This window comes from Otolemur garnettii, unplaced genomic scaffold (assembly GCF_000181295.1).
Source record: "Otolemur garnettii isolate 467f Iridium unplaced genomic scaffold, OtoGar3 scaffold00028, whole genome shotgun sequence".
Lineage (NCBI taxonomy): Eukaryota > Metazoa > Chordata > Mammalia > Primates > Galagidae > Otolemur > Otolemur garnettii.
Window position 1 is genome coordinate 4,725,429 of NW_003852423.1, and position 26,324 is coordinate 4,751,752.

The 26,324-nt window shown below is 41.6% G+C and overlaps 1 protein-coding gene across 2 annotated transcripts in view; it reads right to left on the reverse strand.

Moving 5' to 3' along the window:
- RAPGEF5 (Rap guanine nucleotide exchange factor 5) overlaps positions 1 to 26,324 on the reverse strand; it is a 237,168-nt gene that overhangs the window by 65,290 nt on the left and 145,554 nt on the right. For both annotated transcript variants that reach the window (XM_023512415.1, XM_023512414.1), the window contains exons 10-11: positions 10,659 to 10,777; positions 10,125 to 10,213 (exon numbers count right to left, since the gene is read on the reverse strand). In XM_023512415.1, the coding sequence (XP_023368183.1) occupies positions 10,125 to 10,213; positions 10,659 to 10,777 (208 nt within the window). The remainder of the gene's footprint in view (positions 1 to 10,124; positions 10,214 to 10,658; positions 10,778 to 26,324) is intronic.

Here is a 26,324-nt window from a genome sequence, read left to right on the forward strand (position 1 = left end):
TTTACATAGATTTACACCAGCATCATATAATAATAAAACTGAGAGCTATTCACACAATGTCCTGATTTTTCATGAACTTTGTGACTTTTCAGATAGGGCCAATACATTTTATATTTGAAAATTGATTGTTAAGTTTATATATTTTGATTCTTTGAAAACTGACAATTTGGGCAGCACCTATGGCTCAGTGAATAGGGCACTGGCCCCATATGCGAGAGTGGTGGGTTTGAACCTGGCCCCAGCCAAACTGCAACAAAAAAATAGCCGGGCTTTGTGGCAGGTGCCAGTAGTCCAAGCTACTCAAGAGGCTGAGGCAAGAGAATCACCTAAGCCCAAGAGCTGGAGGCTGCTGTGAGCTGTGACGCCACGGCGCTTTACTGAGGGTGATAAAGTGAGACTCTGTCTCTAAAAATAAAGAAAACTGACAATTCATATACTTAGCAACTCTCAGTATGCCAGAATATTTTATTATTTGTAATAATTTGTCCTCCAGCAGTTCTAGAAAATTAGAAAGTTACTGAACTACAAAGAAAGAAAGAACTAAGGTTCCCCAGGGGAGTCTACATAAAAAGGTAAGTATCAAGTTGGGCATTTGAGGTAAAAGAAAAGGATTTCAGGTGAAGCCAATAAATGCAAATAAATGAGAAATTCCATTCTTTTCTACATCTTCCATATTGGGTGCAGGTGACACAGGGAAACCAGGCCTGAGGGGTTGAGGTCAGTGGGACAGATCTACAGACACAGTCACATACACATTTCATTTAGAACAGTGTGCATGAAACTTCCAAAAATTATATCATCTTCAGGTTCTAAGACAAGGCCTTCACCCCTTGGAAAGTGCTTGATATTTTTCTCCAAAGTATATAAAGAATACACTCTATAAATGCTTAAGATAACCCAGTTCTTCATAATCCTTACAATCAGGAAGCTGAGAATCTAATTTCTCAGGTCATTCTCTCTCTTTTTCTCTCATGTACTCCATTTTCCATTCCTCATCTTTAGATCCTCTTAAAATTAATTGCCATAACCCTACAATATTTTAGTTGATTTCTAATGTGCTGCAGACTTAAAAAATCTACTATAAAATGGTCAGCCTTTTATGGCAAAAGCCAAATATGATAAGCTGATTATATTTTCCCTTCAATTAAATATTATAGTTCTACTAATCTAATGTTTGTTTTTTTGCTTTAGAAATAAACACGCACACACACACACACACACTCCCAAATACACAAATTACAGTAAATTATACATGTGGGCACAGAATAAGCAAGGGTAGGAACTGAAGGGAAATCAAAATTAAGAGTTTAATGAAAGTGCTCTCTCTCCACGTTATTCACTACAAATATTGGGTAATCATTGAATAAAGCACTCTACATTTCTCTGACAATGTTACTATCGTTGGAAAACTGTATATAAACTTTCATGCTGCAATCATTTGTAATATTAAAAAAAATTGAGATCTTAAAGCTCAAATGTCGAGTAAACATGAAAATGATCCACTCTCATAGGGATCGTTTCCTCAAAAGGTTTGCTGTACTCCCACTTAAATCCTTATCCATTAGGTATCTTTCTTTGCCCATTGGTTACGCTGTAATGAAAACTTCCGCATTTCCATTATTAATCAGTGTATGTTAATGATCTTAAGCCTCAGCTCAGTCTCACTTCATTTCACCTTGCTTCATTAACAACAAGGGTATTAATTAACCCACAATCTACTGGCAGTGTAAAAGCATCTATTCCCTTGTTATCATACATAATATTGTGTGTTCAAAGGTGGTGTGAATGGATTAACCCAGAAGATGAACACCTCAAATGAAATTCACGGTCAAAAAAGGATTTTTAATCACTTCTCATTTGAGTGGTCTGATAAAGCGTCAGCTAGAACTAGGACTCTTTCTCTCTTCCTCTGTTTTTTAATGTATTTGAAGCAGTGAGCCTCGGCCACTGACCACCCTGCACACAGCTGGAAGCCAAGATGCAGGTTTTTATGCTGCAGATTAGATCTGTCCTAAGTGGGTCCTGAGGCACCTGCTTTGGGGGTTATAACTTGAATTAATGGTAGATTTTCACTTCAATCACGGCTTTCATCTACAATTCCAGTCTCTAACAAAAATGATCTTTGGGATAAAACTTGCACTGTATCTAGGCTCATTTGCGGATTCAAGTGTTCACTCAATCTCTGAACCAATTTAATTAACTTCTACCTCAGCTTCTCTGTCTATTAAATGGGGATAATTAAACCGCACAGAGATCCATCTCGTGGGACAAGGTCTGGATACATGAACTGGTGTCTTGAATAATCTTTGAACTTTGGTTCTCAGATCTAGCAGCGGCTGCCACTTCTGCCACTGTCAAGTGGCCTAAAGCCTCTACTTTTATAAATGAGGCAACTGAGAAAGAAATTTCTGCACAATTCTAATTATCGCATCACTTTGTCAACATTAATTTATAAAGTCTCCCAGTGCTCCAATTATGGTCAGCAGATATAGTACACTGCATTCTCCATATAAGTAATTAGAAAAGAAGCTCAAGGCACTGCCAAAATCCAAACCAAAACAAAAACCATTTAGCACAAACATTGGAGAGCAGGGCAGAAACCGTATTCTAATCTGAGCACTTCTAGCTTCTCTCTTGACACCATTCTGGGGATTTTTATAGTCACTCTGGGTATCTGTTTCAAGTCTTTGCCGTATTTGGAAAAAACAAGCCCTTCACGGCACAGAGGAACCCTTTACCTGCCCTCAGACACATCCAGGGAAGGTAGAGTTTGTGCTAATGAATTTACTCTTGCATTGATTTCTTTAAATTAGTAAGTATGCAAATAAAATTAACCTAAAATTTTAAAATGACAGTTTTATAAAGCTGAAAAAGCCCTCAAGTGGGGCCAGTCCAGTTAATTGTCTTAGAGAGCTATTTTCAGTTTAAGATGGAAAAGGCTAATATCCTTATCAAACATTTCCAAGGATCCTACGGCTTCTAATGGTAGCTATTTCCCGTGTGGGGATACCCACACCTATTTCCAATCTATTTAATGGTATTTCTTTTATTTCAATTAAGTCTATTTCAGTAGGTTCTGAACATCCTTTGACTATGACCAGAAGTTTCATGTTAATTCTTAAAATATTTTGTATACATTAAAATATTCTCTAGCTTTTTTATTTTTAAAGTCACGTGAATAGAGTTGTCCTAAACTACTGCTTCTAATGATATGGGAAGCTTAACACATGCCCTTTAATATGTGAATTTCCTAAATCATTTTATCATCTTATTCCCTCCAAAAGAATGTAAGCATCCATGCAGGTAAAGAAGGTAAAGGCGTTTTGTTTTCAATTGTGTTGCTGGCGTTTAGTGCCGACATAGTAGGAGTTCAAAGATATTTACATATAGAATGAAGAAATTAAATTTGTCAAAGGTATATGTCTACACGTCATTCAGGTGCATACAGAAACTGAATAATGAAAAGGCCACTGTTATATTTTTTACAGAAGCAGTGTGTAGAGTTAAAAGTGAAGGGATTACAGGGAAACAGCTATTAGAAGAGAGATGTGGTATATTTCATCACTGGGGGAAATTGCTGCTTTTCCCCTACAAATACCATTTCTAAATATCCCAAAATGGCTTGGTAATAAAACTCTACTAATGGATTTTACTGGTAGGTAATATATCAAAACTATTCCTTGGAAATATTACAGCATAATCATTTCTCAAAGGAACTTACCAAGTTCCCCATTGGACAAGGTTATATAAAAACCCACTTAAATCATCACCAGGTGTGGTCACTAAGCCTTAGATCCCAAACTTAATACCACATCAACATTCTAATAGCTCTGTGAGGTTGAAGAAATGTAGCAGTCACATAAAGTAACACAAAGCTAGATTAGATCAAATTTCCTAAGCCCTTGTGCAATGGCTAAGTGATGCTGCTTTTGGCATAAAATGACAAGATTCTGGGGGTCACTGACACGAATTCTCAGGTCTCCCTCTGATCTAGAATCCTATGGTTCTGTGACATATTTTAAACGAAAGGAGGATACAGATCCCTTTGAATCAAAGAGCTTTTAGTGATAAAAGACACTTCAGTGGTCATCTCATTCATGACTTGCTCAAAGTCTCAGGCTGGTTTACCAGCTGAGTCCAGATCTGGGACTCAAGGCTTTAGAATCTCAGTTCCTTCTACTCTGCTACATGCATTCTCTCTGACTTTAAAGTCTATTATTTACAGAAGTAAGCATCCTTGGCTGTGAGACCCAAGGAGCAGGCAGGGACTTTTGTAGTGTGACAAAACCCTTACAAAAAGCCAACTGGGTTTTGTTCACTATATCCTCCCTTCTTCATTCCAGACATGTGTATCCAATATCTCCGTTCCCTCCTGTATCCTTTAATATGTATATATAAAAAAGAAACTTAAGGGGCTGGACCAGCAGTGCTAGTTTGTCAATTATGAACATCTCAGGCTGCAGAGGTCCAGGGTAGGGACCACTGGACATGAGGCTGGACGTATAGCCCTGAAGAGGGGTCAGAGGGGTCAGAAAAATGAGGAGGAGAAAAGATAGAATGATGCTCCCAACTCATATAAGAAAATGCTATTTATAACATTTAGAGACCTGGACTAGGTGTTTAAAAATGGGCATGAGACATAGTGAATGTTCTCTTTTAGTGGCTTTCAAACCTGGCTACCTATTAGTATCACCTGGGGAGCTTTTAAAGCCCATTGGACCGAGACCCCCCAAGTAAGGCCATCAGACTCTCTGGGCATCGGTATGTTTTAAAAGTGCCTATTAGGTGCTCCTAATGTGCAGCTGCTGGTAAGTTACCCTGATCTGGTACCTGGCACTACAGAAACAAACAAAGAAAAGACATAAACACAAGTTGATTGCATGTGCTTATCAATTTTACAAAATCATGGGAAGACTTAACTACCAGCTAAAACTTTCTCTACCCACTCACGAAAAGTTTTAGTTCTACAAAAGTAATGCCACTACTGAGTCTTCATGGTCTGATGACCTGGGAGAAAAAAACCATGAACAGAGGCACCCGGCGTCATTCCCGATATCCTAAAAACCAAAGTAAGCAAGGAAGGAGTTTACCTGAATTGTCCTCTATCTTTCCATCAATCAGAATGTTAATTTATTTTCCTCAACAGAAATTATGTATCAAGGGCTCCTTCTGAGCTTGGTGTTGGCAGGCAAGAAGATAAAAGCATTAATAGAAAATGAGGTGCCTTTCCTGTCCAACTCCATGTTTTGTTTGTGCAATGCTTGGAAAAAGCCAATGGGCTGACCATCAAGAGCTTCTGGACTCTATCCGTGAGTGAGCACTCCTATAATATAAGGCTGGCACTTTCATAGTGAGTGTTCTTAGAACAGTAAGGACTCACCTCCTCAATCACATGCTCAACCTACTATGTTCTGCTTAAAGCAGAGCACCAACACTGGGGCATCCCCAGATGATCGAGGCAGGCTGCATGGACATTTCCACAGAGGCACGTTAATGAACTATACTGAATGATAACCTCACCAAGTTAAAAAAAAAAAAAAAAAAAAGAAAGAAAGAAAAGCAAGCAGCCATACCTTAAAGAAATTAGGTCAGGTCTAATGAGAATCAGCTGGTATTACCTATTTCTACTTTCCTATTCTATTTGCTCGATTTTCTTGGAAACCTGTAATCGTAAGCCTGCACTTTCTTCAAAAGATGAATAATGAAACGGGAGTAAGGAAATGGGAAATAACATATTTCCTCTTGTGTTTTCCTTCACGCAGGCTTGTCATAACACAGATTCAGAGAGAAAAATCAATAAGAAGGTTTTTCTCCCTTTACGGTTTTTCTCCCTGCTTTGAAAAAGAAATCATTATTTCCCTCAGAACATCTGTGTGCAAAACATACTTTATCCTCTCCAGGGAGGGGAAGGGGTTAAATAGGTGCCGTAACCACTGTGACCACAGATGGTCTGGGGGCCAGGCCTGCTCCTCCAGCCTGCCAACTCCTCTGCTCACAACTTCTTGTTTTTTTCTTTCTTGCCTTCCTTGTAATTCTCTCCTGTAAATCTCATGCCCAGCATGACTGCCCTATTTCTGGAAGGATGAAAGATGAAAGACAGAGCTGCAGAGACTGCTGGATTTTCCTCTAACATTTCAAAATGTTTCAAGTCGGAACCTGAACCTTTTGAGTGGGGTGGGGGGGAGGAACCTTGCAAACACCTTTAATCACTTTCCATGTTCACGAATAAATTTCCAGTTACCAGACTCTAAGTTTTTGTACTTTAAACAATGAAGAAGCATGGGACAAAGGAAGAAATGTTGGAAAATTCAGATGATAACAAATTTCACTATGGCGTGCCATTTGGGGGTGTTATATTGCTAACATAGTGGACAAAAGAGAGGTTGTCACAGATATGAACATTTCAAATTTGGGGCAACAGAAGTCCCAAATAAATGCCTGGTTAGTTTACTTGTTCATCTTCTATTTAAGAGCATAAGAAATTCATTCATTCATTAGTTCATTCTTTCATTCCATAGATATCACTGGATGACTTCTCTGTCTTAAAAAAAAATAGTCTTAGTTTATCACCCTGGGTAGAGTGCCGTGGTGTCACACAGCTCACAGCAACCTCCAACTCCTCGGCTTAGGGGATTCTCTTGCCTCAGCCTCCTGAGTAGCTGGGACTACAGATGCCCGCCACAACACCCAGCTATATTTTGTTGTTGTTGCAGTTTGGCTGGGACTGGGTTTGAAACTGCCACCCTTGGTATATGGGGCAGGCACCCCACCCACTGAGCCACAGGCGCTGCCCCAGCTGGATGACATCTTACAACTGGTACTACCAGGGAGGAAAGGTATGCATTTAGAGAATTATAAAAGTAAGTATGCTAGGTGTGTGTCCATTAAGTCATTCAGGAAAACCATTAGTAGCATCTCTCAAATTATTTTTGCTTTTAAAACTTAGCTTGATTTGGCTTGGTGCCCATAGTACAGTGGTTAGCACAGTGGTTATGGCGCCAGCCACATACACCAAGGCTGGCGGGTTCAAACCCAGCCCTGGCCAGCTAAGCCACAATGACAACTGCAACAGAAAAACAACTGGGTGTGGTGGCGAGTGCCTGTAGTCCCAGCTACTTAGGAGGCTGAGGCAAGAGAATTGCTCCCAAGAGTTAGAGGTTGCTATAAGCTGTGATGCCACAGCACTCTACTGAGGGCGACATGGTAAGACTGTCTCAAAAAAACAAACAAACAAACAAACAAACAAAAAAACTTAGCTTGATTTGGTGCCAGAATACTGTATAAATTGTTTATCTGTTTCGGGAAGTAACAGAAGTGCCTTAACTCTATCGTCCTGGCATTCTCCACCTTGTTCCCTTCGATGCAGTCAGTTTTTCTCCCTTGCATGTTGATGTTGATCAGTCATCACTTCAACTTGTTCTATGGAAGCAGAGACAGCCTCCTCTGTTGGGACCTGTGCACCTACACCTACACTTTCATAACTAAGTGACTTCAGAGGGAAGGAGATGGAGAATTACGGAATTACGCCTCTTGCTCTGTTACCTTCCCTAACTTATGGCTGGTCCAGAAGATAGGAATCCAAAACAGGCTCATCCCAGCCTCTAGGACCATTTCCTTCCTTGTGCCCTTTCTTCTTCCTTGCTAGCAGGGCCATGTGTAGGGCCACCATATGGCTCCACCCAGCCCCAGATGGCTCCTCCTCCCTAAAAGGAGTGTGCAAGAACATAAAATGCTGCTGTATACTTTTATTGCAGCCCTGTCTCATTTTCCCCCATCTGTCCTCCATATGCTTTATGCAACTCTATTAGGCTGCTGCACACAGAGGCCTTTGATAATGAGGGTTGCCAACCTGACCGAGATAAAGAACTAGAATTCACCTCTGTCACTGACAAAGGGCCTCACCTTTAAATATCTGATTAATTCAGTATTCAAATAATTAACAGACACTTTTCTGCAGTCTGCACACAAAATTTATTTCATATTTATTATATTTCTTTTAATTTCATCAACAAAAACCACATGGTAGATTTTCTACTGTTTTCTCCAAGTGCTGTATTTGAAGTTTTAAAGAGGCACATGTGGCTTTCACTTAGGCATCTGTGTTATATACACATCACTTTTTCCAAAATGGAATTTTTCATTTTTAGAAAATACTTTGAAAGGAGGAAAAGTTGTTACCCGTTTTTTTTCCCCTCAAATGTCTCTGAAAAACTCTGAAGTTTCATGTGTGTCGCCCCCCTAAACTCTAAGGTAATGAGCAGCGATCAGGCGAGGCTATAACCCTCTGTCCTGCTTAGCTTGGTGCTACCAGAGTCAAGCCACTGAGACCTGGTCCTCTTTGCTGTGTGAGCACGTGGCTAAAGTGCCATACTTGATCCTAGGTCTGGCATGATTGAGGAGAAAGTAGGAGTAAGTCACTAGACACTGTGCACATCACTATTTCCCACCAGGAGGCAGCTCCTGGCATTAGTAACAGTAATAGCTGTGATTTATCATTCTCAGTGTTAGGTAGTGGGAACTCGATGGTGAGCACCTGGGCCATTTTTTTCACCAGCAAAGAATACACAGACTAATGACAATTAGAAAGAAAGAAAAAAAGAAATCGAGTTAGGCCTGGGTAGGCTTTAATAATTTCTATGCTTATTAATGTGACCTAGACGCAAATGCTTGCACTTGTAGAATAAAACTGTGGTGTTATGAAGAGAAAGCAAGAATTCAACTCTTCCAAACCTCTACCACATTTAAAATGTCCTTTCCATAGCAGACAACTTGCCTGTTCCTGTACACTAGTCCCACCCACCTGGGTAAAGCAGTCTGGTAAAGAACACATGGAAAATTATGTCCACTTCCATGATGATTGTATTTGATGAAGCAGAGGAGTGGTCAAATGCACAAAATATTAATCTACAAGTATACAATATCACCCGGCAAATGCCACAAGAATGTTTTTCTTTTAGCTTATTTTTTGTTTTGCATTAATGATAACTATTGATATTTTTCTCCAAGCGTATGCAAACTAAGGTATCTATTTAAATTTTAAGATCAAATAATAACACTACTGTAAGATATATCACTAGGTTATTTGGCTACTTTTTTTCCTATTTGTATATTTTACATGTCTTTGTTTCCCTTATTACCTCTTCTAAGGCACACCTAAACCCAGACATCGCTTATTCTGTTCAGTCCAAACTCCCTGGACACAAGGAAACTCTTGTTTTCACCTAAACTGTCATTTCACAATCCCTTCTGTGTGGCAAAAACCTAAGGAAGCCGTGGGTATCACAGGTGCTATGGCAGCAACAAAAAGTACACTTTAGTCAAGGAATCAAGTTGCAAAACTCGGGTTATAGCCAGAGGCCTATTCATTGGAATAATTGCTTTAGGCTGGAACAAATTACATATTCTGGTTAAGACAAGTACTCTCCCTTCTGTGATAAAGGAAGTTATAAGTAAGTCATTTTATAAATGGAACAGCAGTGTTTCCAAAAGTGCATAGATGAAAAAGCTAATGGGGTATTTCGCTGTCTGATTAAATTAAAAGGATGCAAAATCTGATCAATAAAGTGCCAGTAAATTACAATGTCTGGTCTGAAAAGCTATGAGTATCATATTCTGCAGCCCAGAGCTCACTCTGAGCAGGCAGTTTGTAAACCACTTGGAAAAAGGCAGAAGTTGCTGCTAACCCTGTAGCTGCTGAGCAGTCCCCTTAATTGTTGACATTTCAGCAGGGAGGCTACTCCCCCCAGCTCAGCACTTCCCACATGCCAGGTGAATGCCTGCTAACCCTCCTCCTCTTGTATTTCTTTCCACTGAACGTGGGCTAGAAAATGTTGGCCGCTTGCCAACTGCCTTTAGGTGCGACTGGGTAAAAACTGCCAAAGAAACATCTGCCCCCATATCATTTTCTTTGTACGGCTACTTCCCAGGCAGCTGCTCAGGAGCTACATGTGTCCATTTACTGGATTTAAACAAAATGGCACAAGGCAAAGGACAAGGCACACAAAGCATATGCTGTTTCACCCCACCCTGGTTTCAGCTGCCAGCAGGAGCCTTCCCCCTGAGGATGCCGGCAAGGGCATCAGCAGCTGTGAGTCTGGACGCAGGGGAGATACTCCAAGCCTTACCTGTTTCTTTGTCCTGGACTTCTTCCAGGTGCAAGTCATTCAGGAGGTGCTCCAAAATCTTCTCGGGGGTCCCGGACACCACCACGTATCTGTCAGAGAGCAGAGAGTCCACTGAGTCGTCCTCGGTGGAAGACTGCGAGCGGCTGCTCCATTCATCGTCCTCGTCCTCCTCGTCAATGTATTTGAAATAAGGCACATCGAAGGTGGGCAAGGGCAGCTCTCGGTCTGAGAGTGCCGCGGAATCTTTCCTCTCTAAGTGAGGGTCAAAGACCCTCAGCCGGGAGCTGCCCATTGTGAACCGTTACTAACAAAGGCATCCCCTTAAATGCTAAAGGATCTTGCCATCCCTGTCCTTTCGCTAGGAACTGAGTCCATCTGGCTGCTAAGAGCTCTGCAGTCAGCTAGAACGCCGGAGAGGCGGAGAGAAAAGGGAGGGAGGGAGGGCAGAGGCGGCAGAGAGCGAGTGAGAAGGGAAGGCAGGCGGCGAGAAGGAAACAGGAGCGCGTGCCTCCGTGGCTGCAGGGAAACTCTCACCTGCAATGGCTCTCGGGGCTCCCAGCTGTGGGGGCTGGGCCACAGCACTGCACTTTCTTCAGCACCAGGACGCTCCGGTCTTGCTCTTTCACTTGAACAGTCGTCACTTCATCATCCTGCTTTAATTGTGGATGGGAGTGATGGATGAGAAAAGAAGAAAGAGAGAATTAAGAGGGGGGAGGGAAGGAGCTAACTACAGCTGCATGTTCTAGAGATGCTGCATATAGCATCATTTCTTTAAAGATTCAAAATAAATTAAGAGACTGGTCAAAAGTATCCAGGCTCAAGTTTTATGGAAACAGAAAGCATTAGGGAGACATACACCCTTTAAAGGAAATAGAAAAAAAAAAGTAGTGGAGGTGGGATTACAGAGTTTATTCTTAAAACTAACCAATTTGAGTTGGAGAAGACAAAGTTCAAAGTTTTAAAAAGCACCACATGCTTACTGAATGTGTGCTATATTCTCTTTTTACCTGTTAATGCTTATTAAGCACTTTTATTAAAACAGAAAAATCATATAAAACCTACATTACTTAAGTATCAAAACAATGAGTAAGCCATAATCAGAAGTCGTAGTCAGCCCATCTCATATTCATTTAACGTCACAGCCCTGCTTTAAAAGGAGGATAAAAAACTACTCATTTGATCATTCAGTTCAATTTAATTTTTCAGACTTGAGATGGGCCTCAAATCTATCAGGTACTAGTTTTGCCACAATACAAGCAAAAAACGGCACTCTAGTTAGAATCTCATCCAGGCTGAAATTCGGATGTCACGGGTGAGTGCACTGACTTTCTTCTCCTCAGTCCCTCTGTAGAAAAGAGAGACGGCTGAACCATCATTCATTTCTGCACACACAGCTTCCACAGCCCAGAGCCAGTGTGGCCCGCTGACGTGGCTCTGTCACAGAGGAGGGCGTGCTGCTGACCCAGCAGTGTGGCTCTGACTCTGAGTGATGAACACTTCCAGAGTGTTTAGTGGGAAATTCGCCCAGTGTGCAACCCCCAGGGAGGGGAAGGAGGCCTGGGAGAAATGAACTGTAAGGTGCACATGAAAAAACCTAGCTTTCTCTGCTTCTGATGATGTGAGCAAAAGATTAAAATAAGAAAAGTTAAATCTTAAAAATGATGTCCCCTCTTTACAAAGGGAAACGTGCTACTGACGGAAAATCCTATCTGATAATTAAGGTACAAACATAAAAGAGAAAGATATCCCTGCTCCTAACAGATGATAAGTACCATGTCCATTGTGCCTTATTAATTAGTTCCATAGACCAATCAGGGGTGTCAATGTATTTTATTTGCCTTTTATTAGGAGTAGGATGGCACTAATCTTGCTATAATTGCCAACCAAATCAGTAAGAAAATTGTGATTTTTTTTTTACCTCCTGATGTAAAATCTTAAAAAAATGTACCAACCTAGTCATTTAATTCCTCCAGGATTTTCTTAAAAACAAAAAATACTGGCCAGTCTAAACAGCACTCTAAGTTTATGATGATTCTTTTTTAATCTTTCAGGGGCAAATAATTTTACTATGTAAAACTGATGTATTACATTTCAGCAAGGTCAGACTCAGAGTTACTGCGGCAATTAATGTTGGATATTCATTGTTAGACTCCCTGAGGACGGCAGTGTGACTCCCGTAACATGAATACCAATGTGTAATTGCTATCTTTCATTTCTCCAAAGGGGTTCTTTTGTTATCCATGTGGCTGGAGTGAAATAAGATGGCTGGAGAGAGGGGCATATATTGACCTCCTCCCCCCCCCTCAAAAAAGAGAAAAAAGGCAGAATGAGAGTCTGGGATGCTGAGACACACAGAGACAGACAAATAAGTCTGCTTTTTGAAAGGAGAAAAATCTTTCCTTGCTTTCCTTTAATCGTGCGCCAATACTCATTTTATATGAGCCTGCTGTCATCCTCAAGTACATTTTACATTCCGTGTGCATGTGATATATGACATTCTTAACTTCCACAGGCCACGCACATACATATGGATGGGAAGGGCTTCTCTAATGCCCGTGTAACTCATATGTATTACATGGCTATGCACACAGCAGCCACACTCTGCTGGGCAGGGGAATAGCTGAATCATATTGATGTACTATCAATAGCATCTTATGTCACTGTGATAGTTTCCATGCTGAAAACCTGTTAAAAATAAAGAAGAGAAAAGGCAGAAAAATCAATGTATAAAAAAGGAGATGTAAGTTATCTAAAATTGCCATGAAAACATCCTAAGCCTATGTGTTAAATCTAGCTTTTAAGAAGGAAAGTTAGATGAAAGCCTCCTGGGCCATACACCTTCAACTAATCTCTCTTCCTGAAAAAAGCAGAAATACCATAGGTGAGATCCTCTGTATGAAATTTTATTCTAATGCTTGCTTGGTTAAGAATAAAAGTATTAAGAGGAGAAGTGATGGAAAATATGTTCAGCGACAAACAGTTCATGAAATAAAGTAAAGCACTGAAACACCTCGTTGACATTCACTGAACAGATAAGTGAGGGCTTCCTCTGGGTAAGGCACCGTGCTGGACCCCACGTGGCAAGTGAAGATGACTGAGACAGGCACCCTGCTCTTAACTGACAAGGTAACAGACTCTGGGACAACGTAGACGGGTGCCCTGAGGTGTGGCCAAAGGCGAGAGACAATGCTAAAGTAGCATCCAAGGAATTTGACAGTCACAGGTAACTATGTGTGACTGGGAGAATGGGAGTGCCTTTAAGTAGGGGAAAAAAACACGTGAAAGATGGGCTCTGCTGAGGGTGACACACCTGCTTTAGACAGCTGACGTTTTAGCATGGACATGGCGTCATGCTGTAGGTACTGAGCAGGAGTCAGAACTAAAGAGCGAGGTCTCTGGACAGAGGTCAAGGGTAGACACGGATGTGTGAGTTATGTAAGTTCTGGCAGTGAATGAGATTGCTAAAGGGGAGGAGGAAAGAGGGGAACTATGAACGTGGGGGATTAGAGGAACTAAAAACAGAGTAAGGGGAAGAGATAAAGAGGAGAGCGCCAGCATCTCGGGGAACCTACTTCGAAAGCGGCTGCAAAGAACGAAACCAACAGGATGACAGGAGACCCAGAGAGCGCTGCATCCTGGAAGACAAGGGATCCAGGGAAAAGCCTGCCTGACATGGTGAAATTTACAAAGATGATAAGTCTATGAAAAAGTGGTGGTGTGATCGCTTTAGGTTGGGAGGAGGGAAAGGAGAGTTAAGCGTGAGTGACCAAGGAGGAAGGAACAGGGAAGGGAAGACTATGTCCTGGACACTTCACTATAAAGGTAAGGAGTCAGCGTGAAGAGACTCATTACTCCAGAGTCAAACCTGTCTGAAGCAGGCGGCAGCAGACAACCTTCTAGACGGCAAACCCTGAGAATCACCTCGCTTGACACCATGGCATTCAACAAGTCACACAAGTAGCACAAGTTCCAAAGCTGTTTGCCCTCCCGTCTGTGAGTGCAGTAACATGAAGATGCTCACTTACAGGAAGGTACTTATAGGCAAAAGCTTGTTACGCTGCTTTTCTTTTTCACAACTGTCTTGACCTAACTCTGGTTTGTCCCACAAAGTTCTCCTTAAGAATCACCTCCTCCAGGAAGCCCTGCTGGCCCCCAGTCTGACACAGCTATCCCTTCTGTGTGACCTCACAGCCCCACCTATGTCCTTCCAACTCAGCACTCTGAGGAGAACCTGCTGACGCACTTTTCTGTCTCCCCAGCCTAACTTACAAGCACCCCCCTTCTTCCACTCCGAATTCCCAACAATTAGCCAAGTCTTGATACCTCACAGACTCTCAGTGAACACTGATTAAATTAGTGTGTTTATGGACAAAAGGACGAAAGGGGAAATGTGCATTTTAAAGGGGAGGTTTAGAGAACATCAGCTGAAATCTCAAAGAACAACTTTTTCCATGGTGAATTCTGCAGGGGCTGAGAGGTGAACATGGGGCTGAGGGAAGCCCGCCTGAAGAGGAGCCACCAACCTCTGCTGGTGGGGACAGCCTGCCCTGCCCTGAGTCCTGACTGTAGATTTGGAAGGGACACTCCGACAGCCAGCTGAACTCAGTGTCAGGTCAGGCAGTGGCAAAAACTGGCAGCGGGGCTACACATCAGATCAGAAGAGCCTGTTCTAATCCAGGATTAGATGGTGGGAGGGTGGCTCATGCTATAGCCATTGGGGTGACAGCACTGGGCCGTGGCTGCTACTTAAGATAATGTATGATAAATGTTTTGTTAAGTGTAAAACATCAGGCAGTCATTAGTTATTGGACCATTAATAATTTTATTCCACAGTGGTAGAGGTAACCACAGCTCAAGAACTATGAGACAGCAGCATGCTAGGCAGCTAGACCCCCTAGAATGGGCTCCAGGGGAAGAATCAGCCATGACCAGGCAGATAAACTTCCAACAACAACGAACACTGACTGTGGCTTTACTGCAAATTTAACAGTCATTACAGTGATCCTATGAGGTAAATACTATGAAATCCCCATTTTATAGAGAACAGACTGAAGCCCAGAGAGATGAGGCTTCAAGCCCATAACTTGACCAAGAAAGATTGTGGAGCAGAGATATGGTGAAGTTGAGACTGAACCCAGACAGACTCAATCTAATGTCCTGAACGGGAATGACAGATGTCTGGTAAGATGGCCTATGCTCTGTGCTATGGGTTGCAGCTATCACCTGTGATTCGATTCACTCTGCTGTCAACAGCCGGGCAGTCTGCCGGTGGGTCAGGCAGCAGGGCTATCTGGACCATGGCAAGGCTCAAAACTTTCAACACAGCCAGGTTTTAGTTCAGGATGGCCTGAATGGCTTGGGATTGCCATTCAAGGGATTGACTGCATTCCAAGAGAAGAGGAGGGTTGACAGGGCCAAGCACCGTGTTAGGGACACCAGCTTGGCCCTAAGCAGCTCAGATTAGGCAGAGCTCAAGGGGAGAAAGAAGTGCTGACCAGAAGTGAAGCAAAGACCAAGGCAGGAATAGTTCGAGGCAGCAGGGGTTAGATGTAGAGGAAGGTGGGGCTTGTGTGCACCTGTGTACCTATGCCCACGCACCTTGGGGACACTGGGAGAGGTGGGGCTCCTAGTGCCTAAGCTGCCTTGGGTCTGACGGGCTTGAGAACTGGGCAGAAACAGAATTGTACATTTTAAAATGGTTGATTTTATGTTCTGTGAATTTTACCTCAAAATGAAAAGAAAAGAAAACAAAACAAAGAACTAGGCAGAGATGAGCCAGCAGACACAGGGTTGCTGAGCCGCGCACAGGAATCTGCACGAAGGAGCTCCGAAGGTGCAGCCCAGGTAGCCAGAATGTTGGAGAAGGAAGCGTCCAGGGGGACGACTGCAGGCAGTTATGTGCACTCTCGGAGCTACGCTGCCTGTGGGACAGGGAGCCCTGGAATTACTCACGATGCCTGACTTTCCACTAGTGGGTGGCAAGATAAAGGCGGCCGACTTTGGCTCCAGCTAAGGAAGCACCAAGACGGGACGAGCTCTCGCACGCGGGGGCAGAGCCTGTCAACAGCATCACAGAACAAGGAAGGATGACTCCTGATTGAGGCAGGGACTAGGCTCCGAAAGCTTTCCAGCACCGAGATCCTACAGAATTCACTGTCCTCATTCTACTATTTTCACAGAAGCCCAAGTGTTGGCTCTCCTGAAAAGGAAGATAGCACATGATTTAGCAGTTAGGTATCTCTTCCCATCTTGCACTGTGGAAATTCACACAAAGCTTAGCAGACAAAACCACCAGTGCCCACATCTATTCTTGTACTATAAATGTGGGTACAGCAGAATTGGGATACTTATCTGAAAAAAAAAAAAATTCTTCCAGTCAAAAAGAATGTTGTTTGAAAACAATCTTCACAGGACTTGCTGACATTGTATCTAATGAGTCCTTTTTCTCATGGAAAGAAAAAGTAAACAGATCTTTTAAGGGAAAAAAAGGTCAAACAAATATTGCTGGCAAGATAGAACTGATGAAGAGAAAGATTAAATAAGCAGATGTGTGTCAAGGTGAGCCATTTAGGTTCACCCAACTGCAAGGGCATGGACTTTGGCCTAAAGAATACTTCTTTGTCCAGGCTACTCTGGCAGAAGGAGAGTATTTAAATAATGATAATTAGTTCTTTTTAAGTCTAGCACAAATAAAGATAAATAACTCAAATGAAAGCACCTAAACTGGACTAACAGAATTTATCATCCCAAATTTACAAAAATCTAGGTAATGTCTGACTTTCTCAAGTGTGAAAACAAACACGAATTTATTATGAACTTGCCCAGACTCCCTCAGAAAATCAGTATACACAACTAGATAACTAGATAGAAAGCTTCTGGCTGTTAGAGTCGAGCTGCATCTAGTAGATCTGATTGCCTCTAAGAATTAGCATCATATGTATAAAACAAGTTGTCTAAGAACCCTAAAACTAAAGCCAGCCCAGGGACTAGGGATCAACCTCAGCTGGTAAACCTACTGCACAACAGAGAGGAGGAGATGGGGTGGCCTGCATTATTCTGAAATAAAAAGTCAGTGCCTTTTCACCACAAGTATATTTCAATATGCTGTACTAGCTCAAGGGATCATTCTGAATACTGGCAGAAAAGGGACACACACTCAGCTAGGGCTTTGAAAGTGTCTAATGAAGGGACAGATGCGTAGGTGAGTTGGATGAAACTGAGCAAAAACAGTGAGATGACCAGAGTCAAGCAAAGAGGAAGATTTCTTTTTTTTTTTTTTTTTGAGACAGAGTCTCACTTTGTCACCCTTGGTAGAGTGCCATGGCATCATAGCTCATAGCAACCTCAAACTCTTGAGTTTAAGCAATTGTCTTGCCTTAGCCTCCCAAGTAGCTGGGACCACAGGTGCCCACCACAACACCCATTCGGTTTTTCTATTTTAGTGGAGATGGAGTCTCACTCTTGCTCAGGTTGGTCTCCAACTCCTGAGCTCAAGGGATCCGCCCACCTCTGCCTGCCAGAGTGCTAAGATAACAGGTGTGAGCCACTGCATCTGCCAAGAGGAGGAAGTGGGGCAGAGATGGGCAGAAGAATCACCCTGCCCCATCTCTCCTTTTGCCCTCTGCTCTCCCGCCTCCCCCTGGCTGCATCCCATTCAGAACAGGAGAGCAAGAGATGTGGAGTGATGCAGTCCACAGTGGCCAGGAATCACTGCTCACTAGCACAGGGCAGAAGTGAGAGAGGAAAGGGGTAAGAATGGAGACAATCCTGCACGTTTCAGTTTCCAGAGAAACCTGTGTCAATTTTTCATTAATTTAGACTATATCCTGTGAGTCGTGCAGTCCATTCCCCTGTTGTCTGGAAAACGATTAAATATCTAAACCAGCAGTTCTCAACCTATGGGTCGTGACCCCTTTTGTTTATTTTTTTGCAGTTTTTAGCCAGGGCTGGGTTTGAACCCACCACCTCCGGCATATAGGGCCAGCGCCCTATACCTTTGAGCCACAGGCGCCGCCCTGTGACCCCTTTTTAACAATGAAAATACATTTGGGCATTAGGAAGGTTGAGAACCACTGATCTAAACACTTTGGAGTACAGAATTTTTGCACTTGACCACTGATCTAAACATTTTGGAGTAGGGTATTTTTGCATTTCCCTACTTGACTTAATTTCTACTTTTTTTGGTCTTAACACTCCTTCTTGCCTTGCACCCACATCTGTTTACTGTAATTTAGCTTCTCCACACTTTCCATGTGACCTTAGTTATTAGATCACACAAGTGTTACTGTTTTTATTACAAAAGCTTAAATTTTTGAAAATCTCAGCAGTCCTTTAGTTCCAATATAAAAGTTCTTGGTTGATGACCAAATTGGAGAGAGGGATAGAGGGCAGAAGAGGAAAGAAAAACAGCAGGGCCAGCTCCACTCTGATGTTACCTGCCTGAGATCAGGGCTAGTTTAGCTTTCTGTTCCTGCCCACCATCCAGAATCAGTACATTTTGCATGAACAAATGGCTTGGGGAATAAGTGAGGGGATAGATACAAGAAATCAGAATGGCCTGAGATCAAGGACAGAGAGGTCACCAAAGGTCAAGAGGCAGAGGTTCAGCCCCAGAAGAGCTAAATCCAGAGAGTGGGCTAAGGCAGAAGAGTTCAAGATAGAAATCTGCAAAACCAAAGGACAAGATCTAGACTACTGTGACTAGGAACTAAGCCCCAAAGCCAGATATAGGCAGAGGGCACAGCTCTCTTGCAGCAGAAATAGAGCTGAATTCCAACTCTGGGGTCTCAGAAACCACTTCTCACCCAGCGACAGACCTCCAGCAAGGCAGGTTCACAGCTGCAAATAAGGCCTCAGACCATACAGAGGACAGGGGGTCACCTGGATCATGCCTTACCTGGAGCCAAATCCTGGCAACCATCCAATAGCCATCTTGCTGGGGCAAAATACACTTCCCAAGCCCCCAGAATAATAAAATACAGTGCCATCTTCCCTTCAAGGGACAATGAGGCACTAACAAGGATAATATATGCAAAAGATCTAGTACAGCCCCACCCCAACTACTGTTTAATCACCAATGACTAGATAAATCTAATTTGTTTAACAATTCATATACCTTACCAAGATCCCACCTACCAAACCTCAAGGCAGAGGTATGGTCCATTTCTCTCTATTTCATGGGTAATAACCAGTTCTTAATAGTATAAAAATTAAACTCAGATGACGGCAGCCCTTCAAAAACTTATAGCCTGGATCAAATTAAACTGATATGCACCAAAGCGGAGACAGACCTGCTGTTCCCATCCTACACTTGCCACTCACTGCCTGGGTGGTGGATGACTGAGTTGTTCACTCTTTTCTGAGCATCAATTTTCTTGCCTGATGAGATAATCTCTCCCTTATAGACCTAACTGATTGCTGGACACAGAGAAATAAATGTGTTCACAAACGCACAAACCATAGAGCAACCGTATGCCATCCAAGTATACCAAAGTATAACAATCGGATTCGTATCAGGGCCTTGCTGTAATTTTATTCACGTATATGTCTGTAGGAATATCATCTAAATTTAAAGAAATACATACAAATAACATATTATCACCATTTTTTTCATTTGCAATGAAAGCTACTCCCTATGGTGCTGTACGCCCCGTTGAGAGGCAGAGAGCAACACGGGAAGTAAATGCAGAGCTCACTGAGCCTAGAGGAAAGACGGTTCGAGCCCTTCTGCTAAAGGAGGACTGAGGGTGCTGAAATGGATCGTTTCATGGGAGAACTGGGTTGTTCCTCTCCAGCCCTCACCTTGTCCTTCAAATCAACGAATCACTTGCCAGAAAGCGTGCACCTCTAGAGAATGAAAACCAAAAGAAGGGAGAAGAGAAAGTTCAGTTGTCTCTACATCTACATTGTTAAAGAGTTAATGCCTTCGAGCCCTTTGTTGTGGGTGGCGGTCCTGATTATCTGCCAGAGAGTAGCTGCAGACTTGCAAGGTCAGCATGACTGAAATATAAACAAGACAGAGCACAAACAGCAAACAAGGTGTGATGCCAGCCTTGTCACCTGAGGGGAGGCCGCTGGAGCGCCTCTGCTTTCTGCCCCTCCTCTGTGAAGAGGTGGTCATTTCATTTTGCTGAGACTGGTGAGTTAGATCTGATCACCTGGTTAGTAGGCCCAAGGGAAGATGGAAAGGTCAGCTGAGCTGGGAAGTCACTGAGACTTTCTGAGCCACCTACCACCTGCACACTGTGGGCCAGGGCTTTCCTGGGATCAAGTAGCTCTGGTCAAAGTGTAGCTAAGAGCACTGCTTTGTGAGGCCTAGCTGAGAAAACTTCAGGGGAAGTGAGGATGTCTTCAGAAATGTAAATTAGGTCCTGAAGCATTTCCTAACACAGAGAAGAAGAAGGAAAAAAATTGCCAATGACTAGAATCACTGGAGAAAAACCTTGTGTCTGTCAATTCTTGGAACATGTGAGCTCTATCAATCCTCAGCATCCACACAAACTCTGTGCCATGTGTTCACACAGGGTCTGTCAGGCTGGGATTCCCAAAGCTGGTATGACTTAGCATAGAGAACAGTACTTAATTCTACCTCTTATAATTGCTGTATCTCAATGACCTGCAGAATACAACATATTGGGTTGGTGGAAAAGTAAATGTGCTTTTTGCGTTGTTGAAATTTGCCGTTTGATACCAGAATGCATTCTTAAATAAATGTCATCATGTTATACATCATTTTAATGTGTACTTCTTGCTTTATGTTTTTTTGCTAATGACTTATAACTAGCTGAGATTATTTTCCAAAGGGCAAAAATTAATAAATAAACAAAGATCTAAAATCTTGCTTCTTAGGAGGTTTTACAGAAGTAAATGTTATGCAGAAAAGCCTTCTGGTTTTTCAGAGTTCTCAAATCATTCCGTTTGTGTGTGTGTGTGAGAGAGAGAGAAAGAGAGAGAGAAATACCTGCAAAATTTTTCTAAGGGGAAAATATCAATTCTGACGCTTCTCACCAGCAGCCCAAAGACAGGATAAAATGTAGGCCTAAATTATGACTGGTATAGAGTTTCTGCATTTTAGTTGCCATATTTGTCACCTAGTATTTGACAAATTTATACTCACAGTTTTATAGAAGCTTCTAAAATCTGAGTAACAAGAGGATAACAGGACTGGACAGCTAGCACTGAGTGGTCTGTATAGTATGGGCTTCTCCCCCTAAATTCCTCTTATATGATCTGAAACTCACTTGTGTTTGATAATACTTCCTGATTAAGTGAACACTGATTCATAATTATTTTTAAAAAATTGAACTCTTTACTCTGAGCATACCCAGCAGAAGTATCCTTCAAACTTAAAAAGGAAGTTAAGACAGTATAAAGTAATACACTTAAAAATGGAATGGCTTCAAGTTGAAAGGAACATTATCACTGCTTCCAAATCTCTTTTCTGGGTATATAAAATCAGGTTTGCAAGTGTGTGCACGGGGATATACTTTGTGTGTATGTGTAACTTTAGAGTGGACAAGGAAGTAAAAAAAAGGGCAACCTCAGTATTGATGCAAGGGATGGAATGAAAAAATTCCTAGTTACCGTAGCAACCGGTAAATCACATGGGATGGAAATGAGGATACACAAAGCATTTTGAGTAAACACTCATGTTTTTTCATGTTTTATACATTCCTTGGTGTTTTTAGGGAGGCCTGACTTTAGTCTCTGCAGTAACCATCTCACAAACTTCATTTCACAGTTTGAAACAAGATTGGGAAAAAAGGTAAGACAATATATCACTCAGTGCATTGAATAATAATGGAAAGTTGCTACTAAAAATAGATTAAGAGAATTTAAAATGCAATAAAATGCTGCTGGAATGATTTGAGGCAGGCAAATCAACAAGCAAGCAAACAAAAAACCAGGAGGTAAAAAGGATGAGAGAAGGTTCGAATAAGACAATGATAAATTCGGTGGCATAGTGGTAGATCTCTTTTGCTTCTTTCCTGGAGTGGAGGATAGTTGTGGAGGAAAGAGAAAGATGAACTGAAAGAAATGGAAATAGTAATTTAATGCTAATGTGAACGGGGAAAACGTTCTCTTTTCCTGAATATGAACGTGTACCTGTGGTGCACACACATACAAACCCGTCCCGGTAAGAGCCTTGCTCGGTAGACAGTGACCCATTGAGTCTGATTACTTGTGTCTACACTTTACCAAGGATGACTTCTTCCACCAGCATGGCTAGAGTTACAAAGTGGCTATTGGTGATGAACCTCTCTGCTTTTCTGGCTTGCCATTTCCAGGTTAATTCTCCATTATAGAAAACTTTTAATTTAAAACTTTAAATTTCCAGGAAACTGGAATCATAGAGATGGTACAGTTTGGATTTTGACAGATTTGAGTAAATCTTGAACTTGTGCTTGAACTTGGGACACATTTCAAATCACCCACAACTCCACCAAAATTGTCTTAGATCTAGTTGCATAAACTGAAAGCCACTAAGGGTTTAAAAAAAAAAATTCAAATTGGGTGGCACCTGTGGCTCAGGGAGTAGGGCGCTGGCCCCGTATGCTGGAGGTAGCGGGTTCAAACCCAGGCCCAGCCAAAAACTGCAAAAAAAAGAAAAAAAAATTCAAATGAAACATGTGACTACCCTCAAAGAGTAAAATTTTCACTTTAAAGATAGATAGGTAAAAGATAAAAGTTTGCATTTCTTAGAAACAGTAGTTTGGAGCTAGGCTGTGGGTAGTGGTTAATTAATGAACCTTGCTAATATCAATAACTAGGCCACTTTCCATGAGTCCAAGGCAATTTAACATCTAACTAAAAAAGAAAAAAATCCTCCTCAGGACATTCTGAACCCAGACAAACAATTCCAAATATTTAATGACTTGACTTGAAATATGGTTTTAATACCCTGATAACAGAGACACTTGTAGCTGAACATGCTACATGAGCCATCTGTCCTGTAGCAACACCATTTCACAAACAGCAAATTTTTAGACGTTCTAGCCACTAGAGTATTTTTAGAACATAAAAGAACAGAATGATTCTTGGCATTGATAGGCATATTCAGTTAGAAGAAACAAAACTACTCGAACCTTCTTAAGTGATCAATTGGTAGCCATTATAAAATGGTGAGATTTTGCCAAAAAGAATTAAAAGTTTAAAATATGAATGTTGCTGAATTTTTTAGGGGGAAGAGGACGCAGATATTCTAGCTAAAAATGAAATTTTAGAGTGAGTAGAAATCTTAGATCTCTAATGTCCTAATTTAATAGAAGAGAAAACTGAAGCTCAGAAAGATAAAGTGACTCACTAAATCAGTACTCAACACACAAACCTGGAGGAAGTTTGTTCACAGAATTTCAATTCTTGCAGAATAAAATCAACTTCTTATTTTAATTTTTAGAGACAGAGTCTCACTCTGTCACCCTGGATAGAGTGCTGTGGCATCATCATAGCTCACAGCAACCCCAAACTCTTGGGCTCAAGCGATCCTCTTGCCTCAGCCCACCGCAACCGCCCAGCTAGTTTTTTTTCTATTTTTAATAGAGATGGGGTATTGCTCTTGCTCAGGCTACTCTCCAACTCATGAGCTCAGGAGATTCACCCACCTCCGCCTCCCCAGGGTGCTGGGATTATAGGCGTAAGCCACTGTGCGGGTCTAAAATTGACTTTTTAAATCAGTGGTTCTCAACTTTCCTAATGCCACAACCCTTTAACACAGTTCCTGTGAGTTGTGGCCCACAGGTTGAGAACCGCTGTTTTAAATGCTAATAACAAAATAGTAAATGAACTGAAAAAAATGATGCCTGTGATAGGTAATCAAGAAATCGTTTTTACATTACAAAAATAAATCACAGTTCTATTAAAGACCCAGATGAAAAGTGAAACTCCAGAAGAAATAGAAAAATACAAAATAAAATTGAGTATCTGACCACAGTATTGGGAAGAGCTAATTTTTAAGAAAAACTTTGAATTAAAAAAATTAACAATTTTGCTCATACGTATATAAAAATATTATACGTAGAAAACAAAATGGGGAAAACCACATATAACAAATAAAAAATCTGGTATCCTTTAATAGAAAGGACCTACACAAATCAATGAAAACAATCCAATGGAAAAATGGGCAAAGGAGAAAAATGGCTTATTTACAGAAGATGAACAGATTCATAAAAGATATAAATATTCAGTTGTATTAGGAAAAAAACCATAGATTTGAACAAGATAATATTTTCCTTCCCCTTGCCTCCCCCCATTTACCTAACAGAAACATTTAGTTTCTCCTACTGAGAACTGTAATACTCAATGAGGGTAAATATGAGGTCGAAGGGAATGTATAACAAATAATTTCATGTATTGCTGATAACAAGTAAAAGTTGTCACAAGTGTTATGGAAAGTAGCTAAGCAAAACCATAAAAGAGATTAACACAATTCATAAGTAGCAAATACAACGCGAGGCATTTATCCTTAAGAATACAAACTTAATGTGAAGATTTTTATACAGTTATGCATTTCAGATCATTTATAATAGCGAAACTTTGAAAACAAATTTTCCCTCAAATGAAAGCGTGGCTAAATAAATCATGTTAGAAAAACCCAAGGAAAGCGTCAGAAAGCAAAGATTGGGGGAAATACAAGAAAATGAGGAGGAATGGTGATTAGTTATTGCTAAATTTTTCTTCTCTTCCTTGTACCTATTATTTCTAAATTCTCTCTAAAAGGCATATATTACTGTACAATAGTAGAACAACTTCACAAAACAAAAAAACCTTTAGCATAAATGTGCTATAAATTCTACCAAGTTGCCTGATACCTTTGGACCACTGAACACCTTTAAACCTCTTCCAGACAAAATGCGTTTTCAAAAACAGATTCAATCAGTAAAACGAGTCAAGGACCATGTATAATACACTGAGTTTTGTTTTTGGAAAAACATACTTTGTAGCTAGAAAATGGGGAAGTGAATAGTAAATTCCAACCACATAGCATCTTCTTTTTATAATTTGTATCTAGATGTGGCCATAGCCCAGGAAGTAAAATGTGATGTTTAATTTTGCAAATGCCTTAATGTGAGATAATAGTTTTCTAGAAACATAACTTACTCAAAATACACCTTTTCCTCCCTTCCAGAAGTAATTCCTGACCCTCTCCTCTGTCTGCTCCTTGCCCCTCTTCCTCAGTCTCCGGTCTTGGCCTTTTCAGCCTTTTCCTTTCCTCCCTGGTGGTCTTTTTGGGACTCAATTCACATCTTGCTAATTTCTGTCTCTGTTGGATGTCGTGTGATGCCTGGTTCATAGATGCTCGACACATGCTTTCCTCCGTACATGAAGACAAGAACGAATTCATCTTAGCCACATCTTTCAAAAGTCTGCTCTAAGTATGAAAAGAGAGAGGTGCACTGGCATTAAAAATAAGTCAACTTTATGTGTTGTTGGTGAATGACCACCTCTGGTGGCAGTAAGCTGAGCATGAGGGATGCTGGCTTCGATCTGAACAGCTCGGTGCAATAACAAAGTGACTGAATCTCCCATGTCTGGGGCTCAGCACATTCTGCTAAGGAATAATACAGCTCACTCTGGACCTCCCACAGGCCTGTGCTACTCCACTCTTCTTTCCTTCATGGGGTCCCACAGACTGAGAAAGACACCTCTGTTCCGCACTGAAGCCAACTCAAAACTTACGTTCGAGCTAAGATGCTCTCCCACTGCATTCCTCCCCAGAGGTTCAGGTCCAGCCAGGCGTGGAGCATACAGCAGAGGTCAGAGCTAAGATGCAAAAGTGGGGGAGAGGGAGAGGGAGAGGGAGGGGAGGGAAGGGGAAAGGATGGGTGGAGGGAGGGTGATTGGTGGGACCACACCTATGGTCCATCTTACAAGGGTACATGTGAATCTTTCTCAACGTAGAATATAAATGTCTTAACACAATAACTAAGAAAATGCCATGAAGGCTGTTAACCAGTTTGGTGAAAATATTTCAAATTGTCTATAAAACCAGCACACTGTACCCCATGATTGCATTAATACGCACAGCTATGATTTAATTAAAAAAAAAAGGGCAGCAAACCACACAGGGTGGGGCACAAAGAATATGCCACTGCAGATGTTCAGGGCACCTAGGGCCGCTCTGATCTTTATTAATAAGGCTTTTCCAGGGTGTGGTGCATTCTCTCAGGTCTGTGCAGATCTGCTCGAGATGCCAAGATTATG